We start from the raw sequence: 27,231 nt of genomic DNA, 5'->3' as shown, positions 1-27,231 counted from the left end.
CACGAGATGGCTCTTTGTGATGTCAGGCTCCTCACGCGCAAGAGAAAAAGAACGCGAGCTTCCGGGCTCTGGGATACACGGATTCGGAGTGAGTGAGAAGGTCGAGCTGAGGCATATACCGAGGTGGCGGAGACGGTAAGGTACCGGTGTGCGCGCGCCCGCCAAGGCCCCGGGGTTAGGCCCAGGAACCCGAACCCCGTGCGCTTCAGGACGACACGCTGTTTTGTCCCTGGCCTGTGCCTTGCCGCCGGAGTGAGGGCCCTGGCTGAGCGGGGAGGCCTGAGCGCTCCAGTAGTCACCGGCCGTGCGCGGTAGTGGGGGGGGGAGAGAGAGAGAGAGAGAGAGGTGAGGTGAGGAGAGGCCTCCAGAGGCCCTGCTCTGTCCGGCATCGACCACTCCTCCGTCTGTTCTCGATATTCACTTTTTCCAAAATTAAAAAAAAAATCCAAGGTTCAAAAGTGAAGTTGGAAATATAGCCACCGCTTCCCACTGGGATATTGACTGTTTTGATTCGATGTGGGAGGTGGGGGAGAGAGTCAGACACGAGTAACCTGTGATTGACTGACTGGGCTGTTTTCTATTCGCAATAACGTTCGTCATCCAGTGAATTGGGCAATAAAAGTTGTTTTGCTGTGCCCCACAAAACATGTCATAGACCAGGAAATACCCTGAACACCCTGGGCTGGGTGAATTGGCCATACCACGTTACCCAGTGCTCAGGGGTGTGGACCTTGAGTGCATCAGTCAAGGGGGGATGGGTGGGTTACACTGCGGAGGGTCGGTATGAGCTTGTTGGGCAGAATGGCCTGTTCCCACACTGTAGGGAGTCTGTCTATCGGCCCGCTAAGTAAAACTAACGCTACTTTCTGTAGCGCTAGTACACCGAGTCTCGAGAATCATCTTACCTGCACGAATACGATTTTTAAATCTATCGTTAACACGTTAGAAATAGTGACAATTGAGGCAAAATACAGCGAGTCCTGGCAATCTGAAACAGGACACCCAGGACCGGCAGCATCTGAGGAGCGCAGCAGTTAAAATTTCGAGTTCACTTTGACACTTTACACCTGAAAAGTATTAGGGATTTTTATACTTGAGGCAGAGACCCAGGGGCAAAAAGGTTAATTGTGCTGAAATATGTGACATGAGTGCACGTTAAGGTGTAATGGGGAGAGAGTTAGTCCTCTCGTACTAACAGGGCTGTATGAATAGCAGCTGTTTATGTCCCTGATCAGTCACATTGCAGCCTTGTGATGGTCAGAATTGAATGCTTTGGTCCTTGTGATTTTCCTGAGAAAATTTAGTTGGCATCTATTTAAAGATACTTAACTCACCTTTTGCTATATGAGGAAACTATGCCACAGTGCAGTTATTAACCTAATGTCTGTCTTTAGTGCTATGTAATAAGTGGAGAATTAATTATTTTGATAACTGTATGATTGTGGAATGAAAGATCCATGATGTGTATATATAGCCTTGGATTACTTCTGTACAAAATCAGACTGGTATTCCTCTTGTGGCTGTTTTTTACCTTTACAAATGCAAATTGTACTGATTATTGACTCAATGGTAGCCAGTTACTACTAAAATGGGTGTGTCCTAACAAAAGCAGAAGATTGCTGAACTTGTTTTGCTTGCTAGTCATATGACCTACTTGGTATACAGATACATGCCTCAAGTATATTTGGACATGGGTTTATGCACTGAGTCACCACTTGATAAAGGATTGTACTAAAAATACTGTTGTCATGGTGTATCTGCATTAGCACAGTTTTTAAGCACAGCTGACTTCATAACGATGAATGATATGGAGTACTTTTTTCAAGATCTTGTCTGGGTATTTTGAGTGACACTTCTGGTGCCTAGTTAATTTAGACTTGATAATATTGAATCTAGCTTTGCACCATATGCTGTATAGAGGCAATAGAGAATCTGCCCAATTGAATGATATGGGAAGAGATGGTACACAATGTTGAAAGCTTGACAGATGTTGAGTCACTGGTTTTCTGTATCTAGTTGTTAAATGATAAGTGAAGCAAACTTGTGATTTCAGTCTTCGACTAATTAAGGTTGATTCTTTCTTGGCATGATTGGGTGGCACAGTGGTTAGCACTGCTGCCTCACAGTGCCAGAGACCCGGGTTCATTTCCCGCCTCTGGAGTTTGCACAGCAAGTCGCCATACAGTCATTTTCTCAGTGTCTGTGTGGGTTTACTCCGGGTGCTCAGGTTTCCTCACCATACAAAAATGTGCAGGTTAGGTGAATTGTCCATGCTAAATTGCATCTAGTGTTACTAGAAGGGGTAAATGTAGGGGAATGGGTCTGGGTGAGTTGCGCTTCGGTGGGTCGGTGTGGACTTGTTGGGCCGAAGGGCCTGTTTCCACACTAAGTAATCTAAACTTTCAAAATGAAGGTAATATCCCTCCTCCCTCATATCAAACCTGAGTCTACCCTCTGAAAAAAGCTATTTCTGTGACTAATGCTAATTTTTGTACAAAAGATCTCTAGTTAAATGACTTGTTTGAGAGCAATTGGTGAGGCAGTCAGAGCTGGATACTGAAACCTTTGTTTTTATCAGGTCAAACTTGTGTGATCATGAATTTAGAACATAGAAAAATACAGCGCAGTACAGGCCCTTCGGCCCTTGATGTTGCGCCGACCGAAGCCTACCTAACCTACACTAGCCCAATAACCTCCATATGCTTGTCCAATGCCTGCTTAAATGACCATAAAGAGGGAGAGTCCACCACTGCTACTGGCAGAGCATTCCATGAACTCACAACCTGCTGAGTAAAAAATCTACCCCTAACATCTGTCCTATACCTACCACCCCTTAATTTAAAGCTGTGTCACCTAGTAACAGCTGACTTCATTAGTGGAAAAAGGTTCTCGCTGTCAACCCTATCTTAAACCCCTAATCATCTTGTACACCTATATCAAATCTCCCTAAACCTTCTTTTCTCCAATGAGAAAAGCCCCAAGTGCCTCAGCCTTTCCTCATATGATCTTCCTACCATGCCAGGCAACATCCTGGTAAAAAATTGAGTTTGGAATTTCACTATTCAGATTTGGATGGAGAAATTACATATGAAAATCAATTCCAAAAAGTCTTGACTTTTTAAACTTTTTGCTGATTTGGTACAGTAGTAGTAACTTGTACAAAAGGATTAATCCTAGCTATGGTGCCATGTTAATACAGTTGGTTACAATTGGTGCAATACAATGTAATTCACTATTTTTACATAGTGATTTTTACATTTTGGCCTTGTGATAACCTAGTGCCCTTTTAGTTTCTGGGCTGTTTATATTTTTCATTTTGTCTTGAATGAATTAGTTCTGGTTTAATTGCTGAACACGGGATTTTTAAATAGAATTTCCACTGTGTGGAAGTAGGCCATTGAGCCCATCAAGTCAACACTGATCCTCTGATCAGCATCCGAGCCAACATGGTAATTTTTAAGATGCTAGTTGAGGTGGAGAGGCATCTTTCCCTCCCCTAAACCTGTAATCTTGCATTTTCCCATGGTTGATCCAACTAGATGACAACATCCCTGAAAATTATGGTTAATTTAGCTTGGACAGTTCACCTAACTTACAAATCCTTGGACTGTGGGTTGAAACCAGAGGAAACTCATGCAGACACTGGAAGAATGTCTGTATGGAGTTTGCACAGATGCCCAAGGGTGGAATTGAACCTGGGTTCCTGGCACTGAAGCAACAGTGCTAACCACTGAGTCACCATGACACTTATATGGGGCTTTTTATCAAAATGAAATCTCCCTTTGTTATGTGTGCTAAGCAATGGGGTTTTCTCAAAGGTAAGTAATGGCTCAAATTTTCTTGCCTGGTGTGTTGTAGGAATCTTGTAGAGTAGTGCTAGTGTCATCCTGAGCTAGGAGATCTGGGTTTAAGTCCCACTGCTCCACAAGTGTGTAATAGTATCTGAGAAGCCTTGCTTTTAAGAAAGCAGTTATTGTAGCTGGTGTATCAATAATGTACTTATCGTGGCAGTGTTTACGTGGTCCTAACAATTTTCTCTAGAATAGGGAGCTGGTGTTGTCACCTGGCTTCCACTAGTAAAAGCAGAAGTCTACAAAATCAATGAATGCTTGGAGCCAACATGGTAATTTTTAAGATGCCAGTTGAAGTGGAGAGGCAAGAGGTGATTTAAAAGTTGCTTGTGTGCAAGTTAGTTGAACAGATGAGAGAAATTGTTGAAAATTGAGGTTGTAGCAGCAATTGGTGATTCCAGTAGCATAGCAAGACTTAGTGTAACTTGGGATACTGATGCTAGAGGTTTGAGTGAAATTCCCTTTCTGAAATGAGGAAGCTAGTGAACATATCTGAATAATAGTGGAAAAGCCTTAGATTGGGTTTTAGTAAGCTGGCTGCAATAAGAGCATAATGCTGGACTGATGGTGGTAGGTGGTGCTTTGAGAATACAATATCAGAATTTGAGCCCAGGGTCCAATGCAGCACTATAGTAACTTGTGTTTTTTAATCCAGAGACCTTCCTTGGGAAGGATGTCATCAGGAGCATTGACCATTGTATTTTTTTAAAACCCCAGGTGCCTAAGAACTATTGTTAGCTGACCTCTAGGAAATTGGTTCTCCCAGAGCTAGGTATCTATTACATAGGTTGACAAGTAAGTTGCAGGGTCAGTGAAGGTGTGGCAGATCTTGGTGTGCAATTTCACAATTGCTGCTCCTTCCCTCAGAGAACAAGATGAGAAATGGGGCCGGAGGATGGTTCTTTCTGGATTTTCTAATGCAAGGATCAGATAGTCATCTTGGCTGATGCTGTGCCCAGTTGGGAATAGTGTAACCTGATGAATGGAGTCAGCTGGGTGAGGCAATGCATCTAAGGACAGTTTTTTAAAACTTTTCTGATCAGCCTGTTCAGATGTTAACACATCTGGAGCAAGTGTGGTGAGCTCAAGCCGCCTCCCTCAAAGGTAGGGATACTACTCCAACAGCTGATACTCCCAGGCGGTCTCCCATCTAAGTATTCACCAGCTGAGTCTGCTTGGATTCAGATGTGTTGAGACTTCAACGCTGTTAAAGTTCAAGTGCATAGAATTGGGTTAGTGTGGTTCATAAAGCAATGTTAGAATTCAATATGACACAGTAGATTGTCTCAAATCCATGCTGAAGAATCCCAAAGAATTAAATCAGTACCTGTCTTGTTTGATTCCCATAGTCCTGCAACTGCTTATCCACATTCCACATTCTTCACCTGCATTGAATTTTAAGTCATTGTCACTCCACATCTCTTGCCAAAAATCTTAAATCCATTTCTCCTTTGCATTATCAGTTAATGAAGTGTTTTTGTCTTGTATAGCTGAGCCTGGTATCTTGTACTATGCGTTACCTTTTTAGACTATCCCATAATGGGATAGAGCAACCCAGTTTAACAATTAAGGGTCACCCATTTAAGTGCAAAGATTTGTTCTGGGAGTTGTGGTTTGTTGGATCTTGGGAGGTCATGAGGGCTTGAACATGTTCAAGGTTGAATTATATTGTTCCAGGGAATGGAGGGAGTCTGATGGTATTGAGTTGAGTCATAAACAACTGTCATTCTTACTAAATGAAGCAGGCTTGGAGGTGCCTACTCCTACAGTGTATGCTCCAAGTGGAATAAACCCAGCTTTTCCAACATGCTGTATTTGTTCCCTGGAACCATTAGTGAAGTTTCTACTTTGCACCAACTCAGGGATATTGTTCCAGTGTACAGTACTGTAATTGGGGTCTAACCAGAACGCTAGATGTTTAGCATGTTTAATTATTAAATGTGAAAGGGTTCAGGAAAGATTTACAAGAGTTGGAGGATTTGAACCATAGGGAGAGCCTGAACAGGCTGGGGCTGTATTTCCTAGAGCATCGGAGGCTGAGGGGTGACCTTAGAGGCTTATAAAATAATGAGGGGCATGGATAGGATAAATAAAGTCTTTTTTTTCCCTGGGGTCAGAGTCCAGACCTAGAGGGCATAGGTTTAGGGTGAGAAGGGAAAGATATGAAAGATTCCTAAGGGGCCAAATTCTGAGTGGTACAGGTATGGAATGAGCTGCCAGAGGAAGTGGTGGAGGCTGGTACAGTTGCAACATTTTAAGAGGCATTTGGATGGGTATATGAATAGGAAGGGCTTGGAGGGATATGGACTGAGTGCTGGCAGGTGGGACTAGATTGGGTTGGGATATCTGGACGGGTTGGACCGGAGGGTCTGTTTCCATGCTGTACATCTGACGCTGGAGTGTACATGTTGCAAATCAATGAGGATGTAATTTTCTACAGCTGCTGATGAATGGTAATGCATCATATCTAAAATATTTTAGATCCTTCTATTACATAACAATTTCAGATTCCCTTGCTGTGAGTAGTTTAAAGATTTGAACTCCCTTACCATATTCGTGGAATATATAACAAAGTTTTGTCAACTCCATTCAATGTCTGTCTTTTGTACCTGCAGTTTACCAATATGGCTCAAGAAACTAATCAAACTCAAGTGCCTATGCTGTGTTCAACTGGGTGTGGATTTTATGGAAATCCCAGGACAAATGGAATGTGTTCAGTATGCTACAAGGAACACCTACAAAGACAGCAAAGTGGTGGCCGTATGAGTCCAATAGGTAGGATTTAAATTGGGTTTTTTTCCCTACACTCCCAGGTACCACTTTGTGAAGTTATTGTAGCCCCAATTACAGTTGCTATTCCAAATTGGCCTGAATGCAGTTACTAGCTGCCAAATTTAGATTGAGAAAACATTCCAGACAAGGAATTGGATTATGACTTAATCTGGAAGAATGCCAAGCAAAATTTTGTCCATAGGCATAAGAACAGAAATTAGACGATTTGGCGTCTGCTCGGCCATTCAATCATGGTTAAGTTTTTCAAATCCATTCTCTGCTTTCTTCCTGTAATCCTTGATCCCCTAGAACCTATCTGCCACAGTCTTTAAATGTACTCAAATGACCTGGCCTCCTCTGCTTCATGGCAATGAATTCCATGGATTCACCACTTTCTGGCAAACAAAGTTTCTCCTTATCTCCATTCTAAAAGGTCTTCCGTTACTGAGGCTGTGCCCTCTGGTCCTAGTCTCCTATCATTTTTCCAACATCCACTCTGTCCAGGCCATTCAGTATTCTCTGTTTAATTAGATTCTTCTCCTTCTCTTCCCAAACCTCTCATCCTTCTAAACCCCTATAGAGTATAAACCTGGAGTCCTCAAATCTTCCTTGTACATTAAGATTTTAATTCCTAGGACCATTCTTGTTAACCTCCACTGAATACACTAAGGCCAGTACATCCTGAGATATGGGACCCAACATTGCACATGACTCCAAATGTGGTCTGACCAGAGCCTCAAGTCCATCTTCTTTTATATTAAAGACCTCTAAGTAAATGCCGTTGTTGCATTTGCCTTCCTAACTACTGACTCGTTTATCTTGAGCGAATCATGGACTACAACTCCCAAGTCTTTGCACTTCAGACTTTTGAGTTTTCTTCCCATTTAGAAAATAGCACCTGCATCTTCTTACTACCAAAGTGCATGACCTCTTTTCCATGTTGTACGCTGTCTGCTGCTACTTCACCCACTCTAACCTGTCCAAATCTTTTCTGCAGCCTCCACAGCACCTCAATGCTACCTGTCCCTCTACTTATCTTTATATTGTCAGCAAACCTAGCCAGAATGTTCTTGTTCCTTCATCTAGATCATTAATGTATAAAGTGAAAAGCTGTGGTTCCAACATTGAGCCTTGTGGGACACCACTTGTCACCAGCTGCCATCCTCAGAAGGGGCCCTTTTATCCCCACTGTTTTCTGCCAGACAGCCAAGCTTCTATCCATGGTAGCACCTTGCCTCTAGCACCATGGGCCCTTATTTTGCTTAATAACCTCCTGTGCATTACTGTCAAAAGCTGCCTTGATGTTCGGGTAGATAACATCTATTAGCTTTCCTTGATCTAACCTGCTTGTTGTTTCCTCAAATTCTCAGATTTATCAGGCATCTCTTTCCCCTTGATGAAACCATGCTGACTTTGCCCTATTTTGCCATACACTTGCAAGTATTCAGAAATATCATTCTCCACAATGGACTTTAGGATCTTGCCCACAACCAAAATTAGGCTAATTGGTCTGTAATTTTCCAACTCTTGCCTTATCCTTTATTTTAAATAGGGGTGACATGTTAGTGGGTTTTTCAGTCATGAGCCCTTTAATTCAAGCGATTCCTGAACGATCACCACTAACACCTCCAATATCTTGTCAGCTATCTCACTTTAGTACATTTGGTCTAGTAATGTATCCATCTTCAGACCATTCAGTTTTTCTAGCAATTTCTTCTTGGTGATGGCCAACATACTCCGCTCTGCCCCCTCACTGACTTGAATTTTTGGGATATTACCCATGTCTTCCACTGAAGACTGATGTGAAGTAATTATTCAGTTCCTCAGCCATTTCCTTGTCTCCCACTCCTTCAGTGTAATATTCACAGGGCTCAATGTCATTTTTGCCCTTTATATATCTAAAGAAGCTCTTGTAGTCTTTGCTACTGGCTAGCTTACCTTCATTTTAACCTTTTTTTTGGTTGCTGTCTGGTCTCAAGCTTCCCAATGCCCTGGTTTCCCACTGCCCTTTGCCTTGTATGCTTTCTCTTTGCTTTAATGATATCCCTGACTTCTCTAGTCAGTCGTGGTTGCCTCATCCTCCTTGTACCATGCTGCTTTTTCTTCTGGCTGAATCTCTATCTTCTGAATTACTTCCAGAAACACCTGTCATTGCTGTTCCATGTCTTTCCTGTTGGTCTACTCTGCCAGTCAATTCTCCCCAGCTCCTGCCTCATACACCTGCAGTTGCCTTTATTCAGCTGTAAACCATTTATCTCTGATTCTATCCTCTCCCTCAAATCGCAGAGTAAATTCTTACATTTATATTCTTACCTTGGATCTCCTTTCTTCTTTGCTATAAGAACAGCAATCCCTTCTAGGCTTTTGGTAGTCTCCTTTGAGTTCCTTATACTATTGTGAGCATAACTCTCTCTCGTGGAATGAACTATTTCAAATTATCACCAAACATTAAAGCATTAGTTATCTTAACTTCTAGATTGTGAAACTAGCCATATTTCCATGTGAAAGTTTTTTTGAATTTTGTTCTGTGGCGTTTTACGACAAAATGTTTCTTTGCATAATTAATACAACCTGTAAGTTCAGTTGACATTCTCAAATGTAGCAGTGGGCATATAATGGCAGATCAAAGTAGAATGTTCTCAAAAACTAACATTTTGCTGCAGCCTGTCAGCAACAGACCTAATGAATGGAAATAAAAGTAAGCCCTGTACATGAAGTAGCCATTGTCAAAACTAAGCTAGGCAGTTCTTTAAAGCTTTCAATTACTTTGATTCCCTGGGCATTTACTACACTTCGGGTGTCACTTAACTTTGTTCAGTACTTTGCACATGGAGGCAGGGGAAAAAAGTGCTGGAGCAGTGGTGCAAAAATCACTTTTCAATGTTAAAAAAATTGTGCTAAACAAAATACCAAATGCCAAAAACTCCCTGGTTAGGGAGTATCAAAGTTGGTACTTCAAATTGATCAGAACTGGGAATAAAGTTTGTTTAACTGCTTTAAAGCCTGGTTTAAAAAAAAACAGGAAGAAAAAGATCTGATGGAAGGAAAGTGAGATAACAACCCTCTTAAAGATGGTCTCGACTGACCACTGCAATTTGCTGTGCCCTCTGTGGGGTCAGTTTTATTCCACTTTGGAGTATTGCATCCACTTGTTGCAAAACCTGATGTTAAACATATTTTTCACTGGTTTGGTGTGCATGATTCGTAACTAGCATGTTTATATATAACAAATCCTATTTCAGGAAACGAGCTCAAGCCTGACCCCTGCCACACTTCTCGTGGCTAGCTTTTCATTTTGTTAGTGTCAACAAGAAATTGCAACAGCTACTGACTTTTTTTTGTTTTCAATCCTTAGGTACAGCTAGTAATTCTAATAGTTCCAACTCTGACTTTGCTCACATCCAGCGAACAGAGAGCTTTAAATCTGAAGGAGCCTCCATCAATGTAAATGTCAAAACACAGTAAGTCTAAATGACACCTTGCAAGTGCTTGACAGTTTTTGCCTGATGGGATATTATTTGAGCCTTCCTTAAATGACTGTGTAGATCACGTGCACATCTATTAAACCTAGGCTCAGTTTTCGTCACATTGTGTTTAGGGCTATAATAGCTCAGTTGGATGTAATATTTTTAGCTTTATACCCCTAAACCTGTAGGTTTAATCTCTCCTGCATAAGATCATGCAGGCAGTATGTTTAACTGAATGAATAAAATGGATTGTATTGTACCAGGGATTCAGTTTCAATTCTACATAAGTCAAGCCCTATTTTGGAAGTGTGCACTACCCACTCATGGAAACACAATACTCATAGTCAGATGTACAGCATGGAAACAGATCCTCTGATCTAATTTACCAATGCTGACCAGATATTCTAACCTAATCTAGTCCTGTTTACCAGCACTTGGCCCATATCCCTCTAAACCCTTCCTGTTCATATCCATCCAAATGCCTTTTAAATTGTGTAATTGTACTAGCCTCCTCCACTTCCTCTGGTACTCATTTCAAACATTCACCAGGCCCATATCCCTCTAAACCCTTCCTGTTCATATCCATCCAAATGCCTTTTAAATTGTGTAATTGTACTAGCCTCCTCCACTTCCTCTGGTACTCATTTCAAACATTCACCACCTTCTGGAAAAAATTGTCCCTTAGTCCCTTTTTAAATTTTTCCCCTCTCCCTAATCCTATGCCCTCCAGTTATGGACTTCCCCACCCCAGGGAAAAAGACTTGGCTATTTATCCTATCTATACCCCTTGTGGTTTCATAAACCTCCTAAGGTACCCTTAGCCTCTGACACTCTCTAGGGAAAACAGTCCCTGCCCTTTCAGCCCCTCCCTAAAGCTCCAATCTTCCAACCCTGGCAACATCCTTGTAAATCTTTTCTGAATTCTTTTAAGCTTCACAACATCCTTCTGATAAGAGGGAGACCAAAATTGCACGAAATATTCCAAAAGTGGCCTAACCAATGTCCTGCAGTGCTGTAACATTACCTCCCAACTCCTATACTCTATGCTCTGGCCAATAAAGGAAAGCATAACAAACACCACTGTACCTGCAAATCCTAATTGCATATCCTTTTTTGTTTTAAAACCTTTTAAAGTGAAATCAAGTTTATACTATAGAATATTGGTTACAGGTCAATTACCTGTAACCTTCAGGAACCTTGCAATATGTAAAATGGTTTTGGAGATAAATCCTGCAAAGTTGGAAGCAGTGAGCCAGCTTGCTGTCAGTTCAGCATTCCCTATGTCAAAGTTATATTATGAGTTTATAAACAAATTGTTTATGATTGAATTATAGGGAGTTGGTTTTAAGTCATCCCATTTAAGGTTGCTGCACAGCAGAGTGAAGCGGTCGTCTTTTACAAGTGGAAAACAGATTTAAAATGTACAAATGAAGCAAGGATGATTTGTCATACAGCAAGTTATTAGGGTATGGCATGCACTATCTGGAAACAATGGAAGCAAGTTCAGAGGAAGTATTCCAGATGGCACTGAGTGGTTTATTTGGATAGTAATGTGTCAAAATGCAGGAGGTTGACTGAGATAATGAGCTGATGCAAGTATGATTAGGTGAAAGGTCACCTGCACTGTAATTGTTTTCTTTTAACATCAGTTTAAAATCACCACCTCCTGGGTAGTGGCTAGAATGGCACAGGTCCTAAAGCTGTAATTAATGGAACACAAGAGGATCACTACTTGTATCCATACCAGAGCAGCCAGCCATCTCCATGACAACCCCAGACAAAACCCTGCAGCTGCCCCACTGCCATGAGCTCAAAGATACCAAGGAGTAACTGCAAGCCAGTCAGGAATACCAAGAAGTGAACTGTAGCCCCTGTCATCCACCCCAGCAAACACCCTGGATGCAGCTCCCCTTTGCATTTGGTTTTGCTAAGTAAATTATTCATTCCTTTGAAAATTTTAACCATGTCTACCAGTAAGACTTTGAAGTACTGTATTTCAATTTGGACACTATAGGCATTATTTTAAGTGTTCTGAGGTCAATCCCGCAGACTTGACTCCTGTTTTTCCATTAGTCCTTGTGGAACCGGTGCTTATGAAGAGTCTCTATTTTGAGTTATTCAAATCTGATTGAGGACACCTTGTGGATATAGTTCCAGTCCCAAGATGCACAGTTAAAATGCAATAAAACTGCAGAATTTTTTGAAAAATGTGGATCAAATGGCAGCAACAATAGAAAATTCCTTCCTTTTAATAGTGCTAATAGATTTTTGTTCTTGCAGGTTTTTCTTTTGAGAACTAATTATCCTGATGTATTTTTCTGCTTGGCAGAAGCATGTCTGGATCAACCTTGCCTGTGACACAGCAGATGACTGAAATGAGTATTTCCAGAGAGGAAAAGGAGACAGAAGTTCAGTTGGCAGAGCCAGGTAATTTTTTTTTAAACTACTCAACATCTTGAAGAAACAATTTCTTCTTTTATCAATGCTTGACGAGGTTCTTGCAAAACATGGTGTTCGGTATGGCCCACAGAAGAACTGATTTTCAATTTGAAATGGCAAAAGATCAGTTTAGGAGAATTGATACTATTGTAGAGATGTGGAAATAGCTGTAGAGTTTCAGGTTGAAGGGTGAGCTGATTAAGTACATTCCTTCTGCAGCCCTTTTTTTTTTCTTGTTAGGGTGTTGGTGGATGTCTTCTCCAGAAGAAAGTAGAAGCAGTTTGAGTTTACTAAGATTAAATACCTTGCACTACCTTCAGTCAAATCAATACTTTCCCTGATCTCAACAGTCAAACTACCCACAGTTACTTTTGGGCAAACTTCAGAATGGGTCATACTCCTGATTTTATACTTCAGAACCTTTTTTTTATAGCTTAAATTTAGGCTAAATCTCTTAAACCACAACTTATTATGGAGGCTTTCACTCAAGAATTTAGAATGGGACTTAGTCTCATGTGACCTTTTAGAAGTTTATAAGATCACAAGGAGCATGGATAGGGTAAATAGACAAGCCTTTCCCCTGGGATGGGGGAAAGTCCCTAACTACAGAACATAAGTTAGGGTGAGGAAAAAGATGGATATAAAAGGGACCCAAGGGGCAACTTTTCCCCACACTGTGGTGCATGTATGGAATGAGCTGTTAGAGCAAGTGGTGGAAGCTAGTACCTTTTTTAAATATTTAAAAGGCATCTGGATGGGTATATGAATAGGAAGGGTTCAGAGGGATCTGGGCCAATTGCTGGCAAATGGGACTAGATTAGGTTAGGATAGTGTCAGCATGGATGAGTTGGACTGAAGGGTCTGTTTCTATGCTGTCCATCTGACTGAAGCCAGCTTCTTCCAGGGTTGAAGTAGTTTTCATTTTGGGGAATTGAAACTTGAAAGCAGTCTCCAAAAGTGGTCTTGTATTATACTGTAGTCAGAGAACCTTTCACTGGCTGCAAATATTTTAATTCTTTACTTAACTTCAAGGACTTGAGCATATGGAAGCAGGTGGGTAATTGGTGTGAACTGAAGACTTGCCAAGATCATACTGAGTAGCAATGCAGCCTCAAGGGGTCTGTTTATTTTCTGTCCTTGCTGGCCTAGATCCTGAATGTCAAGTTTTTTTTCGATACTTCCATGTTTGTCCAGTCCTAAACTTTTCTATCACTATCTTCTGAACAACCTTTTCATCTAGCTATCTAGAACAATACTTATAGCTTCTTACCAACCCCTTTTTCTAAAGCTTTATCAATAGCTAAGTGTTTGATCACCTCTGCTTTCAATGTCCTATTTATGAAAGTCTGATAAAGGTAATAAATGTGTTTTTGTTAGGTCTCGCTCAAGGTGTCTGCACATCATAGTATTGTTTTTCTATTCAATATGTACTCCAGCTTTAAAACAACCAGAGTTGGTTTGCAGCAGTTTTTTCTGGTTGGGCTGGATTGTGACATTGTTCCTTTAGTGTTACTGCTAAATGGAAAATGCTTCATACCAACATGACTGCAGTGTATACCATGTTTGGGACCCACTCTTCAATATGCCTACTTTCATTGTATAAGAAAAATGATAGAACATCAATTGAACTTTGAATTTTCCTTCTGCAAATATGGATAATCAGGGTAATACTTGAGGAGAAAATGTAGTTATTGGATATAGATGTTTATAACCAATTGATATAATGTGAATAACCTACTTGTGTTTAGTTATAGCACAACCATCTGCCCTACCTGCACCAGCTAGTACATCAGGGAGTGAAGATAAATTGCCAGAGGTACCCCGTCCAAAGAAGAATAGGTGTTTTCAGTGCAGGAAAAAAGTTGGTCTTACAGGTGAGTTTTTAAAGAGTTTGCATTTGTAAGTGCCAACAAATTTGCAGCTGGTTGGTTTTTTTTAGACTTTGCTATGAATCCAATGTCCTCCTGACCATAATATTTCATATGAACAAAAGTATGAAGAAATCTGTCACTTTGCAGATGCCATGGGACAAATGTAATCCTATACCGGCAATATATTATGGGTAAAAGTATTGAGTGGGAGATGTTGTAATAGGAGCAGAAATAGGCCACTTGACCCATTTGAGTCTGCTTTAATTCCGTGAGATCATGGCTGATGGAATCCTCATTCCACTTTTCTGCCTTTTCCTGTAATTCTGGATTCTCTTGCTGAGTTAAAATATCTTCGCCTTGAATATACTTAACCCAGTCTTTTTTTATTTTGCAGTAAAGGATTTGAGATTCACTGCCCTTGAGGGGAGAGGGGGAATTCTCCAACTTATACAGTGACTGGGTACACATTATCCTCCAGCCCGAGATTTCTCTCTCTAGGGGAAATAGGTTCCTTAAAGTGGCCTCAGACTGTTCAGTATTCCAGCTAGTGGCTTGTATAGCTTTAGCAAGCCATCCCTTTGACACTTTCTCCTTTTGACTTCAAAGCTAATATTCTGTTTCCCTTTCCTCTTGCCTGCTAAGCTTTCTGCAGTCCTTCCACAATATTCATCTCTTGTTCTTACCTCATTTTTCCACATTACATTGAGCAAAAACCCTGGCAGATACACTTATTCATATCCCTTTGCAGACTCTCATCCCATACTTGCTTTCTGACCTGTTGTCATCTGCAAACCTGGCAATAGTATATTAGACCATAAGAGGATCAGAAGTTGGGCCATTCAGCCCACTAAGTCCTGCCATTCAATCATGCTGATAATGTCCCAGCCCCATTCTCTATTTTCTCTAATTGTTGATCCCATTGACAATCAAGAACCTATCTATCTCTTTCTTCAATATATTGAAGACCTGGCCTCCACAGCTTCCTGTGGAAACGAATTCCATAGATTCACCACTGACTGAAGTTTCTCCTTGTCTCTGTGCTAAAGGGTTTTCCTTTACTCTAAGGCTGTGCCCTTGTGTCCTAGTCTTTCCTGCTAATGGAAACATCTTCCCAATGTCCAATCTATCCAGGCCGTTTGGTATTCTGGTTTTAATCAGAGTACTCTCATCCTTTTTGTTTTAAACCCAAAGTATGGACTCGGTCCTCAGTTCCTCATTTATGTTAAGCCTTTTATTCCTGCAGTCATTCTCTAACCTCCTGTGGACTCTTTCCAGGGCCAGTACATCTTTCCTGAGGCATGGACCCAAAATTGCTCAACTCCAAATGTCTGACCAGTGTCTTTTAAAGCCTCCAATTCATTACTGCTTTTATATTCTAGTGCTGGCAAAATAGATGCTTTGCTAACTACTGACTTAACCTACAAGTTTGAAAATCTTGGACTACCAAGTCCCTATGTGCTTCAGACTGGAGTTTTCTCCCCATTAGAAAATTGCACATGCCTCTTACGAGCAAAGTATTTTTCTCCATTACTGCTTCTCCAGTGTCACTTTCTGGCCACCTAATGTCCACTTTAGACCTTTTTATATATATAAAACTCATGCAATCTTTTCTAATATTACTGGCTTGCTTGCTGTCAATCTCCTCCCTCACTTTGTTTTCTTATAGGCTTCCCACTGCCATATTGCTTTCTTTTGCTTTTATTCTATCCCTAATGTCAGTCATGGTTGCCTCATCCTTCCTTAGTATGCTGCTTTTTCTGAGGGATGAGGTTTTGCTGTATCTCTAATTTAGAGTCAGATGTACAGCATGGAAACAGACCCTTTGGTCCAACCTGTCCATGCTGACCAGATATCCTAATCCAGTCCCACCTGGTGGCACCCCAGCCATGTCCCTCCAAACCCTTCCTATTCATATACCCATCCAAGTGCCTTTTAAATGTTGCAATTGTACCAGCCTCTACCACATCTTCTGGCAGCACATTCCATACACGTACCACCCTCTGCATGAAAAAGTTGCCCTGTAGGTCAGTTTTTATATTTTTCCCCTCACCCTAAACCTATGACCTCTAGTTCTGGATTTTGCACCCCCCACCCCTCCCCAAAAAGACTTTGCCTATTTATCCTATCCGTGCCCCTCAATTTTGTAAAACCTCTACAAGGTCACCCCTCAGCCTCCGACACTCCAGGGAAAACAGCCCCAGCCTGTTCAGCCTCTCCCTATAGCTCACATCCTCCAAACGTGGCAACATCCTTCTAAATCTCTTCTGAACCCTTTCAAGTTTCACAACATCTTTCTGATAGGAAGGAAACCAGAATGGCATGCAATATTCCAACAGTGGCCTAACCAAGTCCTGTACAGCTGCAACATGTCCTCCCAACTCCTGTACTCAATACTCTGACCATAAAGGAAGGCATACCAAACGATGCAATTCCACTTTCAAGGAGCTATGAACCTGCACTCAAAGGCCTCTTTGTTCAGCAACACTCCCTAGGACCTTACCATTAAGTGTATAAGTCCTGCTAAGATTTGCTTTCCTAAAATGCAACACCTTGCATTTATCTGAATTAAGCTCCATCTGCCACTTCTCAGCCCATTGGCCCATCTGGTCCAGATCCTGTTGTAAACTGAGATCACCCACTTCGCTGTCCACTACACCTCCAATTTTGGTGTCATCTGCAAACTTACTAACTATACGTCTTATGCTGTCATCCAAATCACTTGTATAAATGACAAAAAGTAGAGGGCCCAGCACCGATTTTTGTGGCACTCCACTAGTCACTGGTCTCCGGTCTGAAAAACAACCCTCCCACCACCCCCCTCTGTCTTCTACCTCTTTGAGCCAGTTCTGTATCCAAATGGTTAGTTCTCCCTGTATTCCATGAGATCTAACCTTGCTAATCAGTCTCCCATGGGGAACCTTGTCGAACATCTTAATGAAGTCCATATAGATCACATCTACTGCTCTGCCCTCATCAATCTTTGTTACTACAAAAAACTCAATCAAGTTTGAGACATGATTCCCCATGCACAAAGCCATGTTGACTATCCCTAATCAGTCCTTGCCTTTCCAAATATATGTACATCCTGTCCCTCTGGATTCCCTCCAACAACTTTCCCACCACCAATGTCAGGCTCACTGGTCTATAGTTCCCTGGCTTGTCTTTACCGCACTTCTTAAACAGTGGCACCATGTTTGCCAACCTCCAGTCTTCCGGCACCTCACCTGTAACTATCAATGATACAAATATTTCAGCAAGAGGCCCAGCAATCACTTCTCTAGCTTCCCAGAGTTCTCGGATATACCTGATCAGGTCCTGGGGATGTATCCACCGTTAACTATTTCAAGACATCCAGGACTTCCTCTTGTGATCTGGATATTTTGCAAGATGTCACCATCTATTTTCTTAGTCTAATCTTCCATACCCTCTTCCAGAGTAAATACTGATGCAACATATTCATTTAGTATCTCCCCCATTTTGTGGCTCCACACAAAGGCTGCCTTGTTGGTCTTTGAGGGGCCCTATTTTCTCCCTTTTGTCCTTAATATATTTGTAAAAACCCTTTGGATTCTCCTTAATTCTATTTGCCAATACCATCTCAATCCCCTTTTTTGCCTTTGTGATTTCCCTCTAAGTATACTCCTTTTATACTTTTTTTAAGGATTCACTCAATCTCTCCTGTCTATACCTTAACTAAACCCTCAATTTCTTTAGTCATCCAGCATTCCCTATACCTACCAGCCTTCCCCTTCACCCTGACAGGAATATACTTACTCTGCATTCTTGTTATCTCATTTCTGAAGGCTTCCCATTTTTCAGCTGTCTCTTTACCTGCAAACATCTGCCTCCAATCAGCTTTCGAAAGTTCTTGCCTATTACTGTCAAAATTGGCCTTTCTCCAATTTAGAACTTCAACTTTTAGATCTAGTCTATCCTTTCCCATCACCATTTTAAAACAAATAGAATTATGGTCGCTGGCCCACTCGGTCACCTGCTCTACCTTATTTCCCAAGAGTAGTCAAGTTTTGCACTTTCTCTAGATACGTCCACATACTGAATCCGAAAATTGTCTTGTACGCACTTGACAAATTCCTCTCCGTCTAAACCTTTGACACTCTGGCAGTCCCAGTTGATGTTTGGAAAGTTAAAATCCCCTGCCATAACTACCCTATTCTTACAGATAGCTGAGATTTTACAAATTTGCTTCTGAATTTCCCTCTGACTATTCTGTAACTTTGTTGAAAAACAACATTGGTTAGGCCACTATTAGAATACTGCATGCAGTTCTAGTCTCAATGCTATAAGAAGAATGTTGTGAAAGTTGAAAGGGTTCAGAAAAGATTGTACAGCTCAAACCCTCCAACCCTGGCAAATTTTTTGCCAGGGTTGGAGGGTTTGAGCTGTACAGAGTCTGAATAGACTGGAGCTATATTCCCTAGACAGTCGGAGGCTGAGAGGTGATCTTATAAAGCTTTATAAAATCATGAAGTGCATAGATAGGGTAAATAGACAAGGTCTTTTCCCCAGGGTGGCAGAGTCCAAAGCTAGAAGGCATAGGTTTGTGAGATGAGAAAGATTTAAAAGGGACCTATGGAGCAACTTTTTCAGAGGGTGTGTCTTTTTGAATGAGTTGCCAGAGGAAGTAGTGGAGGATAGTACAATTACACACTTTAAAACCCATTTGAATGGGTTTTAGAATAGGAAGGGTTTAAAGGGTTATGGGCCAAATGCTGGCAAGTGCAACTAGATTTAAGATATCTGGTCAGCATGGACCCAAAGGGTCTGTTTCTGTGCTGTATATCTCCATGACTCTAACTGAACTACTCAGTTTGAAATAATTAGCACAGAAGTAAACTTTCAACACACACAGGTTCTGTGCTATCGGAATATGGATATGCTTGTGAGCTTCATTCTTCCTACTGAGGAAAATCCAGTTACCAGGGGAAGGAAAGGAAGAAGCAACAAATGAAGACAGTGATATTTTCTAATCACAGACAATGCAGTCAGAATTTAATTTGATTGATAATAGAATTAAAACAGCCTTTACAAAGAGTAATTGTCATCTTAAGCAGTAATCAATAGCAATTTATCAGATTTTAACTTGTCCCTTGCACTGGTAGTCATCGCAGCGCACAACCTTATTTATTCCTCTATTTTCCTGAAAAACATTAAAAATATTTCCATCCAAATTTAACAGAACAGGGCACATCACGGGAAATCACTAAAGACTATTGGCAAGCTAAGAGATAGTGTAGTCTGCATGTTTTACGGAATATTGACTATTTGTATTTCAATCATGATTCATTGAAGAGCCACAAGGTGTCACTTAATATCAAAATCATCAAAAAAAAAATGCTGAGCAAGAAAGGAGCTAAAATGAGGAAAGGGAAATAGTGAGGGAGGACCCAGACAGCTGAAGGCATGGCTGTAAGTTCCCCAAAGCTTCAGGCATCTGTTATTCATCATACCTTTAATATTTCTTCTTGGCCTCAGCCATCTTAATTTGCGTAACCACCTCCAGCCTACAACCACATCCCATAGACCTAGTGTCATATTCCCACCACACTTCACCCATAATTGACAGCCATGCCAGGTTCCAAACACTAGAATTAGCTGCTTTAAGTCCCTTCATCAAGCCACTTCCCCTCCTCTTTTCTTTCTCTTCCCCCCCCCCCCCCCCCCCCCCATACAAGGTGACTTTTAAAAATCCACCTCCTCTATCAAATGTGTGCTCAACCTTTCATTGAATTACTCCCAGAAACTCCTGCCATTGCTGTTCCACTGCCTTTCCTGCTCTGCTTCTCTCCCCAGTCAGGCCTAGTCAGCTACATCCTCATGCCTCTAGTTTGCATTTTAATCAACTGTAATACCATTACATCTGAATCTAGCTTCTCAATTTGCAGAATAAATTACTTCATTATGGTCTCCCCTTTGTAAGGGTTCCTTCACCTTTAGGTTCCCTTATCAAGTCTTTTACATTGCATATCACTGAATCCAGAATCGCCTATTCCCTAAACTCTGCAAGCTGTTCCAAAAAGCTTCTCGTAAATATTCCACAAGTTCCCTTTTTCATGCAGTCTACTAGCAGTCTAATTTTCCCAGTCCACTTGCATATTGAAATCCCCATGATCATTGCAACCTTACACTCATATAGGAAAGGTTGTAAGAAAGGTATCATGTGCCCCACATCCTACTGTTTGGAGGCCTGTATATAACTCCATTATGGTGGTTTAACCTCTTGCCATTCCGCAGTCTGGCCACCGACATCTACATCTGACCCTACATTTTGTTTCTTGCTATTAATTTGATTTCATTAATGAGGCAAAACCACTCCCTCTGCCCACCTGCCTATCTTTTTGTTAGAATGTATATCTTTGGATATTTGCCTCCCAATCCTGATCTCCTTACAGCCACCTCTGCCTGGCACAATATACCTGCCAACTTTGATTTGCACCAAGTTAATTTGCCTTATTTCATATACTGCATGTGTTTGGGTACAGCATCTTCAGTCCTATATTTCCTGACCCTCTTCTCATTTGTCATCCTTTATCCTGTGTGCTTGAAGTTTTGATCCCTAACCCTTTCCAAGCTTGTGTACTGGAGTTCTCCTTTTTGTATTTTAAACTTTTCCCCCCATACAGTTGAATCCATCTCCAGTGATTGTTAACCTGCTTTGTTTCCCATTGGCCAATATAATTGGAGTTTCCCTTTTCCCCTGTCCAACCTGTACTTTAAGTCCTCTTGACCACACTATTTACTCTTCCACTAAAGGTGGAGACTATACCCTCAACAGTACAGATCCCTCCTGTACCAGTGCTAAAGATAGTGCTCCATGAAAAGAACCCCTTGTCAGACCATGTTTACTTCCCTTATTCTCATCGCATGCCAGTTTGCACATGGCTCAGGTAGTAATCCAAAGATTTTAACCCTTAAGGACCTATTCTTTAATTTCTTTCCTAGTTTCTGATATTCCCTAAGCAAGACCTTTTTCTAGTCATGTCCACATTAGATTAGATTAGTGTGGAAACAGGCCCTTCGGCCCAACAAGTCCACACTGACCTGATGAAGTGCAACCCACCCAGACCCATTCCCCTACACTTGCCCATAGTGTTAGGTGAAGGGGTAATTTAGCATAGCCAATTCACCTAACCTGCACAGTTTTGGATTGTGGGAGGAAACCCACACAGACACTAGGAGAATTGTGCAAACTCCATACAGTCGCCTGAGGCAGGAATTGAACCTAGGGGGTCTCTGGTGCTGTGAGGCAGCAGTGCTAACCACTGCTGCCCAAATCATTTGCCCTGATATAGGCCACAACTGGATTCCCCCCTCTCTCTTCTTCTTTCCCCCTCCCCTTCCCCCCAAATATCCTTTCAAGTCAGTCGGATGTCCCTTACCTTGGCACTAGGCAGGCAGCATACCTTACAGGAGTCTTGATCCTGCTTACAAAGGATGCTGTCTATTCCAAGTTTTATAATCTTCTAAACTACCAATTGCTTCGTTTCTTCCTGTTGAATGGTCTCCTAAATCAGTGCCATGGTCAGCTGGCTCATCCTCCCTATAGCTGTACAGGGAGCAAATTTCATCGTACCTGTGGGGCAAGGTCAAGATCAGAGGCTCCTCTGTTCCAGAATACAGGATCCCACTACCTGCCTCACTGATTACAATGGGATCTTGATCAGATGGGCCAATGGGCTGAGGAGTGGCAGATGGAGTTTAATTTAGATAAATGACGTGATGCATTTTGGGAAAGCAAATCTTAGCAGGACTTGTACACTGAAGGTTCTCAGTGTTACTGAACAAAGACCCTGAAGTGCAGGTTCATAGCTCCTTGAAGGAGTTTAGTATGCTTGCTTTCTTTGGTCAGAGTATCAGTACAGGAGTTGGGTCATGTTGCAGCTGTACAAGAATGTGGGTTTGGCCACTTTTGGAATATTGTGTGCAGTTCTGATCTTTCTATCAGAAGGATGTTGTGAAACTTGAAAGGGTTACAAGGATGTTGCCAGGATTGGTGGATTTGAGCTATAGGGAGAGGTTGAATAGGCTGAGCTGTTTTCCCTGGAGCATTGGAGGCTGAGGGGTGACCTCATTTTTATAAAATCATGAGGGGCATGGGTAGGGCAAATAGGCAGTCTTTTCCCTGGGGTGGGGAGCCCAAAACTAGAGGGCATAGGTTTAGGGTGAGTGGGGAAAGATGAGACCTAAGGGGCAACCTTTTCAGAGGGTGGTGCATGATGGAATGAGCTGCCAGAAGAAGTGGTCCGAAGGGTCTGTTTCCATGCAGTACATCAATGACCCACAGTCACACCCTGCTGTCCCTGACGGACTGACGACCACCTGAAACAAAATATCCAGTAACTGCCATCTCCTCCTTGCGCCCCCCCCCCCACCCCGATCCTGTGATACTCCATTCGTTGCAGGTAGCCATCTTGAAAATGGTATTTTATCTCCACTGTCTAATGGTTAGCTATCCTCTATCTGTAACGCTGTACTACGCCAACACAATAGTCTCCTAACCTATTGGAATTAAGACAACTTAAATGTCTCTTGCAAATCCAAATGTTACAGGTTCCCTTTGCCTATCCTGCTTATACCATGTCAAAGAACTTTGTCAAGCATGATTTCCCATTCCTAAATCAAAGCTGGCTGCATGATTGTGTATTTCTGCATGTTCTGCTATTATATCCTTTAAGTGACCTCTTCCCTTGGTATTGCTCATGGATGAATTTGAGAAAGGTGATGGAAGATGAATATGTAGAGATTTCAGCTTAACAACTTCCTCATTATGATTTAATTCCAATTTTCTTTTCCTATGCCAGATCATTTTCCTACTTTAGCTTCTCATTCTGATGTGGTTTTCTTTCGTTTCATACTCTTACTGCTTAAATTGCTTTTGATATCCTGATCATTTCACATCCCTGTTGTATGTCCTGTCAAAGATCCTTTTTTAGTTTTAAATCCATTTTAGTTCACAACTGGTTTAGTTGTCAAATTCTCCGGCCAAACTTAATCCACATGAGTGGTCACTTTGACATTCTTAGGCCTTTTTATGCCAAAATAGCTTGATAGCTACTGCTTGTAGCCACAAAGACTAGTTGGAATTAAGAACTTGATATATCAAATACCAAGCTATTTCTTGTACAGGTTGCTCAACTTTTAAGTTAAATTCTTTATTTGTGGGTGGAAATGAGCATGATGCATCTGCATGAATAGCAATGTAACTTTTTATAAAAACACTGGTTTTGAATTCGAACTAAAGCTAGAATAAAGATTTTCTCTTCTCTTCTATAGCAGGTTTTGACTGTCGTTGTGGGAATTTGTTCTGTGGACTTCATCGTTACTCAGATAAACACAATTGCCCTTATGATTACAAGGCAGAAGCAGCAATGAAAATCAGGAAAGAGAACCCTATTATTGTGGCTGAGAAAATTCAGAGGATTTAAACAGGCAATTGAAGACAATAACTATCAAAGACTGCATTTATTTCTTTTTATCCCCAATCTATTTTAGGGTCCTCATAGAGCAGATGCATGGGCTGTTTTAATCCTTGTCTGTTCTCCAATTGTGCTTTAACCCTAGTTCCTAATTGTAAGGTGGCTGGACAATACTAAATGCAATTGAGCACACAGTACTAATCACAACAAGTGAAACCGTTGACCTACAAAATGAATGGAATGAGCTGGTTAAATGGCAATCACTAGTAGTGGTTGATGTGCCAAGCTAGCTTAAGACAATATGTTGTAGTGCTTTTAATTGAGTAAAATGACCAACCAAAAACTTGTTTGATAACATGTTTCTAGTGCCTAAGCAGACTTCAGTCTTTGGATGACTTCTAGTATAGTCTATAGAGTTAAATAGATTTTAAAATATGATAGACTGTATATTTGAATAACTTGGATTTTAAGGTGCATAGCCAATTCCATTAGTCTTGGAGCTGTCTTCACATAGGCATACGTAGACTCAGTTTTGTAGGTTAATGACTTTCATGCTGATGTTATTCAGGGAACTCTTGTGCAAATAGGGAAGGCTTTTCAAGTTGACTTGTTTTTAAAGACTTTAATTAGAAAACCATTTTCCTCTACTAGAATGCAATCAGCCTGTAAATGTGTTCAAAGTATTTAAAATGGGAGTCTGAATAATACAGAATGCTGTCGAGGCCAATGAATCTGAGCCTCTTTCTCCTAAATAGTAACTCTGCCTTCATTAATTTAAACATGTACATTAACTCTATGTAGCTCAATATGATACATGCAGGCTGTTTACAAAAGTTGCACATGCTTTTAACAGATGAGTGAATGAATTAACGGTGTCCAAGCAACTAATTGGTAATGTCCCAATTATATTGCGTATGTTGGTGCATCTCATTACACTTGCCACATGGATTCAAATGTGTAATAGAATGCCAATTTTCATAGTTTGGTAGCCTCCTACCACCAACCTGGGAGAAGAGAGCCTTGCATGGCTTGTATGACTGCATGTAGTGCCCGGTTATTTTTCTTAACCCCTTTTTGTCTGTTAAACTGTGTGCTCTGCTCATGCAGGTGTTAATTTGATAGGCTGTGTGCCACTTAAGGACATAATTGTTTTAGTATGTTCGTCTGCTGATAGTGCACACCTGTCATTACTCAATCCCACCATGACCAGTGCATTACAACTGTGCTATATATTCTACAGTGTTAGGATTATAACATTGGCTTATTGCATGGACTGCATGTCCTCAGCAGTGTAAAATGTTGAACTGTAGAAATGACAGTATGCTCAATTGAAGCTATTGTACTTTTACATCTGTTTAGATTTGTGATGTACAAATTAGTTGCATTTTAAATCTAGTACAATTTAACATGTAGCGTGATCAAATCTTAATTTTAACAGGCTGTGACTTTGATTACTATTCATTCTTGCAATAACTCTGCATATTCAACTACTGTACACAGCTTAAGTTTTTTGTTGACAAACTACAGTATGCCTTTTTAATTTTTAATCTTGGGTATGTAATTTGTACAGAAGTATTTATATTTATGTAATGCATATAATCATGCTTGTCCACATTTATGCAAAATTGGATGTAAATAAACATGTACAGAATAACTTGTTTCTTTCCCACTTTAATTTAGAGTTGTATACACTTGGCCCATGTACCTTACCCTGTTTCTCTTCCAGGTATCTTTTTTTTGGTGTTTCCACTTTAATTTTGCATTGTCCTCAGTGCTTCTCCCAAATGAGAAGGGAGTGAACTGGCCCTTAACTTTCAGTTGGTCACAACATTAGTTTATACTCTTAGCATGAGGCTACATCATCTTCAATTAGTCAAAAGTTCCCTAATCAAGGGAATTGAATGGTTTAATTGCTGACCCTAAGGGGAAAAATAGATTAAGTTATTTCCTAATCTTTCAACAGCAAACTTCTCCAGTCTGTTCAGTCTAACCTATCTTCTCAAAATAGAACAGTATTGAGTTTGCATTCAAACTGGCAGTTGTAAGCTTTTGGATCTGTAGCATGTTGTGAACATGTTTGGGATAATGATTCTCTGATGTAAATCAAATAGATGAAGACTTTTTTGGGCTGACTGGTTTATTGGCTCTTGGGTAGATTTTTAATCTCATTGGTCTTGTCACTCAACATCAGTCATGAAAGTTGGCCAACCTGCTGCGATAGTGATGCCTGTATACATTTAAGTCAGTATTTTTGGTTTTTTAAAGCCATTCAGTTCATAGAAATTCCATATGCATTCAAGATAAAAATCTATTTTTGTCATGACCAGTGGAATATTGTGAAGAAATCCAAAATTATTTCTAAAAGCTAGAGTATTGCAGCTTTCACTTTCCATAAAGTTAACCATTTACAATACCATTAAGTGTAGATTCAGTGGCTTACCACAGTCATTTCAATGGTGTTGGGACAACAGAACTAAACTGAAACCTCCAAATTCCTTCTAGTGTTTTGGAACGGTAGACGTGATAAATTCCATTAGCATGTGGTTTAAGAGCTTTATTCATTTGTGGGATGTAGGTGTCATTGGCTAGCCAGCATTTATTATCCATTCTTGGTTGCCCTGGAGGTGATAGAGCTGCCTCCCTTTTTCATAGCTGCAATGCACTTAAGGTTAACCTACAATACCGTTTGGAAGGGTGTTCCAGAATTTTGACCCAGTGACAGTGAAGGAATGGTAATTGTATTTACAACTCAAGATTTAGTGGCTTGGAAGGCAACTTGCAGGTGGGCTGTGCTCCCATGTAATAGATTTGAGTTAACTTGGAATTATTTCACCCCAAAGTCTAAATGCCCTCTGCTCTCCACAGTAAAATTGCTCTAAATTCACAAGTTGGGGGAATGGGAAAACTATCTTGTCTAGTTTTTGGTGGAAAATAGGATTGGAGATGGTACTTGATGACTTGCATGGAAAATGGGTCTTTGTGCTGTGACTATCTCTGGGTGCAGTAAAGATGCCTTTTTACTTGTGGAGTGTTAAGATTTTAGGACCTCTTTAAAATATTTAAATACTGTATTCTTAAGGCAGCAATTGCAGATCTTTCTGCAACTGTTATGGCTTATTGTGCTCCACCGACTCTGGGTCTTCAAAGCTTGCTTTTTAGTTGGTTTCAGGCACAGGACAAATACTGATCTACCTGGAACAACTTGACTAAGTCATTGCTGTAGAATGAATTAGCTCTTCACAACGGAGGATAAGTTGGTGTTTCTTTTGTGGGACGTGGGTGTTGCTGACGAGGCCAATGTTTATTATCTGCCCCTAATCAAAAGTGGTGGTGAGCTGCCAGCCAGAGATAGTCAATGTGCTGTAGGTAAACTTTTTCATGCCATTTGAGGGCGTTC

General features: G+C 41.0%; 1 protein-coding gene across 2 annotated transcripts; it reads left to right on the top strand.

Moving 5' to 3' along the window:
- On the top strand, positions 1–25,488 carry LOC140486152 (AN1-type zinc finger protein 5-like). 2 transcript variants are annotated; one of them, XM_072584858.1, is made up of 6 exons: positions 1–135; positions 6,467–6,626; positions 9,979–10,084; positions 12,420–12,517; positions 14,278–14,403; positions 23,695–25,488. In XM_072584858.1, the coding sequence occupies exons 2-6, from the start codon at positions 6,476–6,478 to the stop codon at positions 23,841–23,843; spliced, it is 630 nt and encodes a 209-aa protein (XP_072440959.1). In that variant the 5' UTR covers positions 1–135; positions 6,467–6,475; the 3' UTR covers positions 23,844–25,488. The 2 variants fall into 2 exon arrangements, with proteins under 2 accessions (XP_072440959.1, XP_072440949.1); XM_072584848.1 differs by having other exon boundaries at positions 23,692–25,488.
- Positions 25,489–27,231: the final 1,743 nt, after the last annotated feature.

This window comes from Chiloscyllium punctatum, chromosome 2 (assembly GCF_047496795.1).
Source record: "Chiloscyllium punctatum isolate Juve2018m chromosome 2, sChiPun1.3, whole genome shotgun sequence".
NCBI classification, from domain to species: Eukaryota; Metazoa; Chordata; class Chondrichthyes; order Orectolobiformes; family Hemiscylliidae; genus Chiloscyllium; species Chiloscyllium punctatum.
The sequence above is the reverse complement of the archived record's forward strand: the minus strand, read 5'-3'. Positions and strand labels throughout refer to the sequence as shown.

Coding starts and splice junctions, on each gene's coding strand:
- LOC140486152 (XM_072584848.1), top strand. CDS start 6,476: ATGGCTCAAGAAACTAATCAAACTCAAGTGCCTATGCTGTGTTCAACT. Junction 6,627..9,978: donor TGGCCGTATGAGTCCAATAG/GTAGGATTTAAA, acceptor TTCAATCCTTAG/GTACAGCTAGTAATTCTAAT. Junction 10,085..12,419: donor AATGTAAATGTCAAAACACA/GTAAGTCTAAAT, acceptor TCTGCTTGGCAG/AAGCATGTCTGGATCAACCT.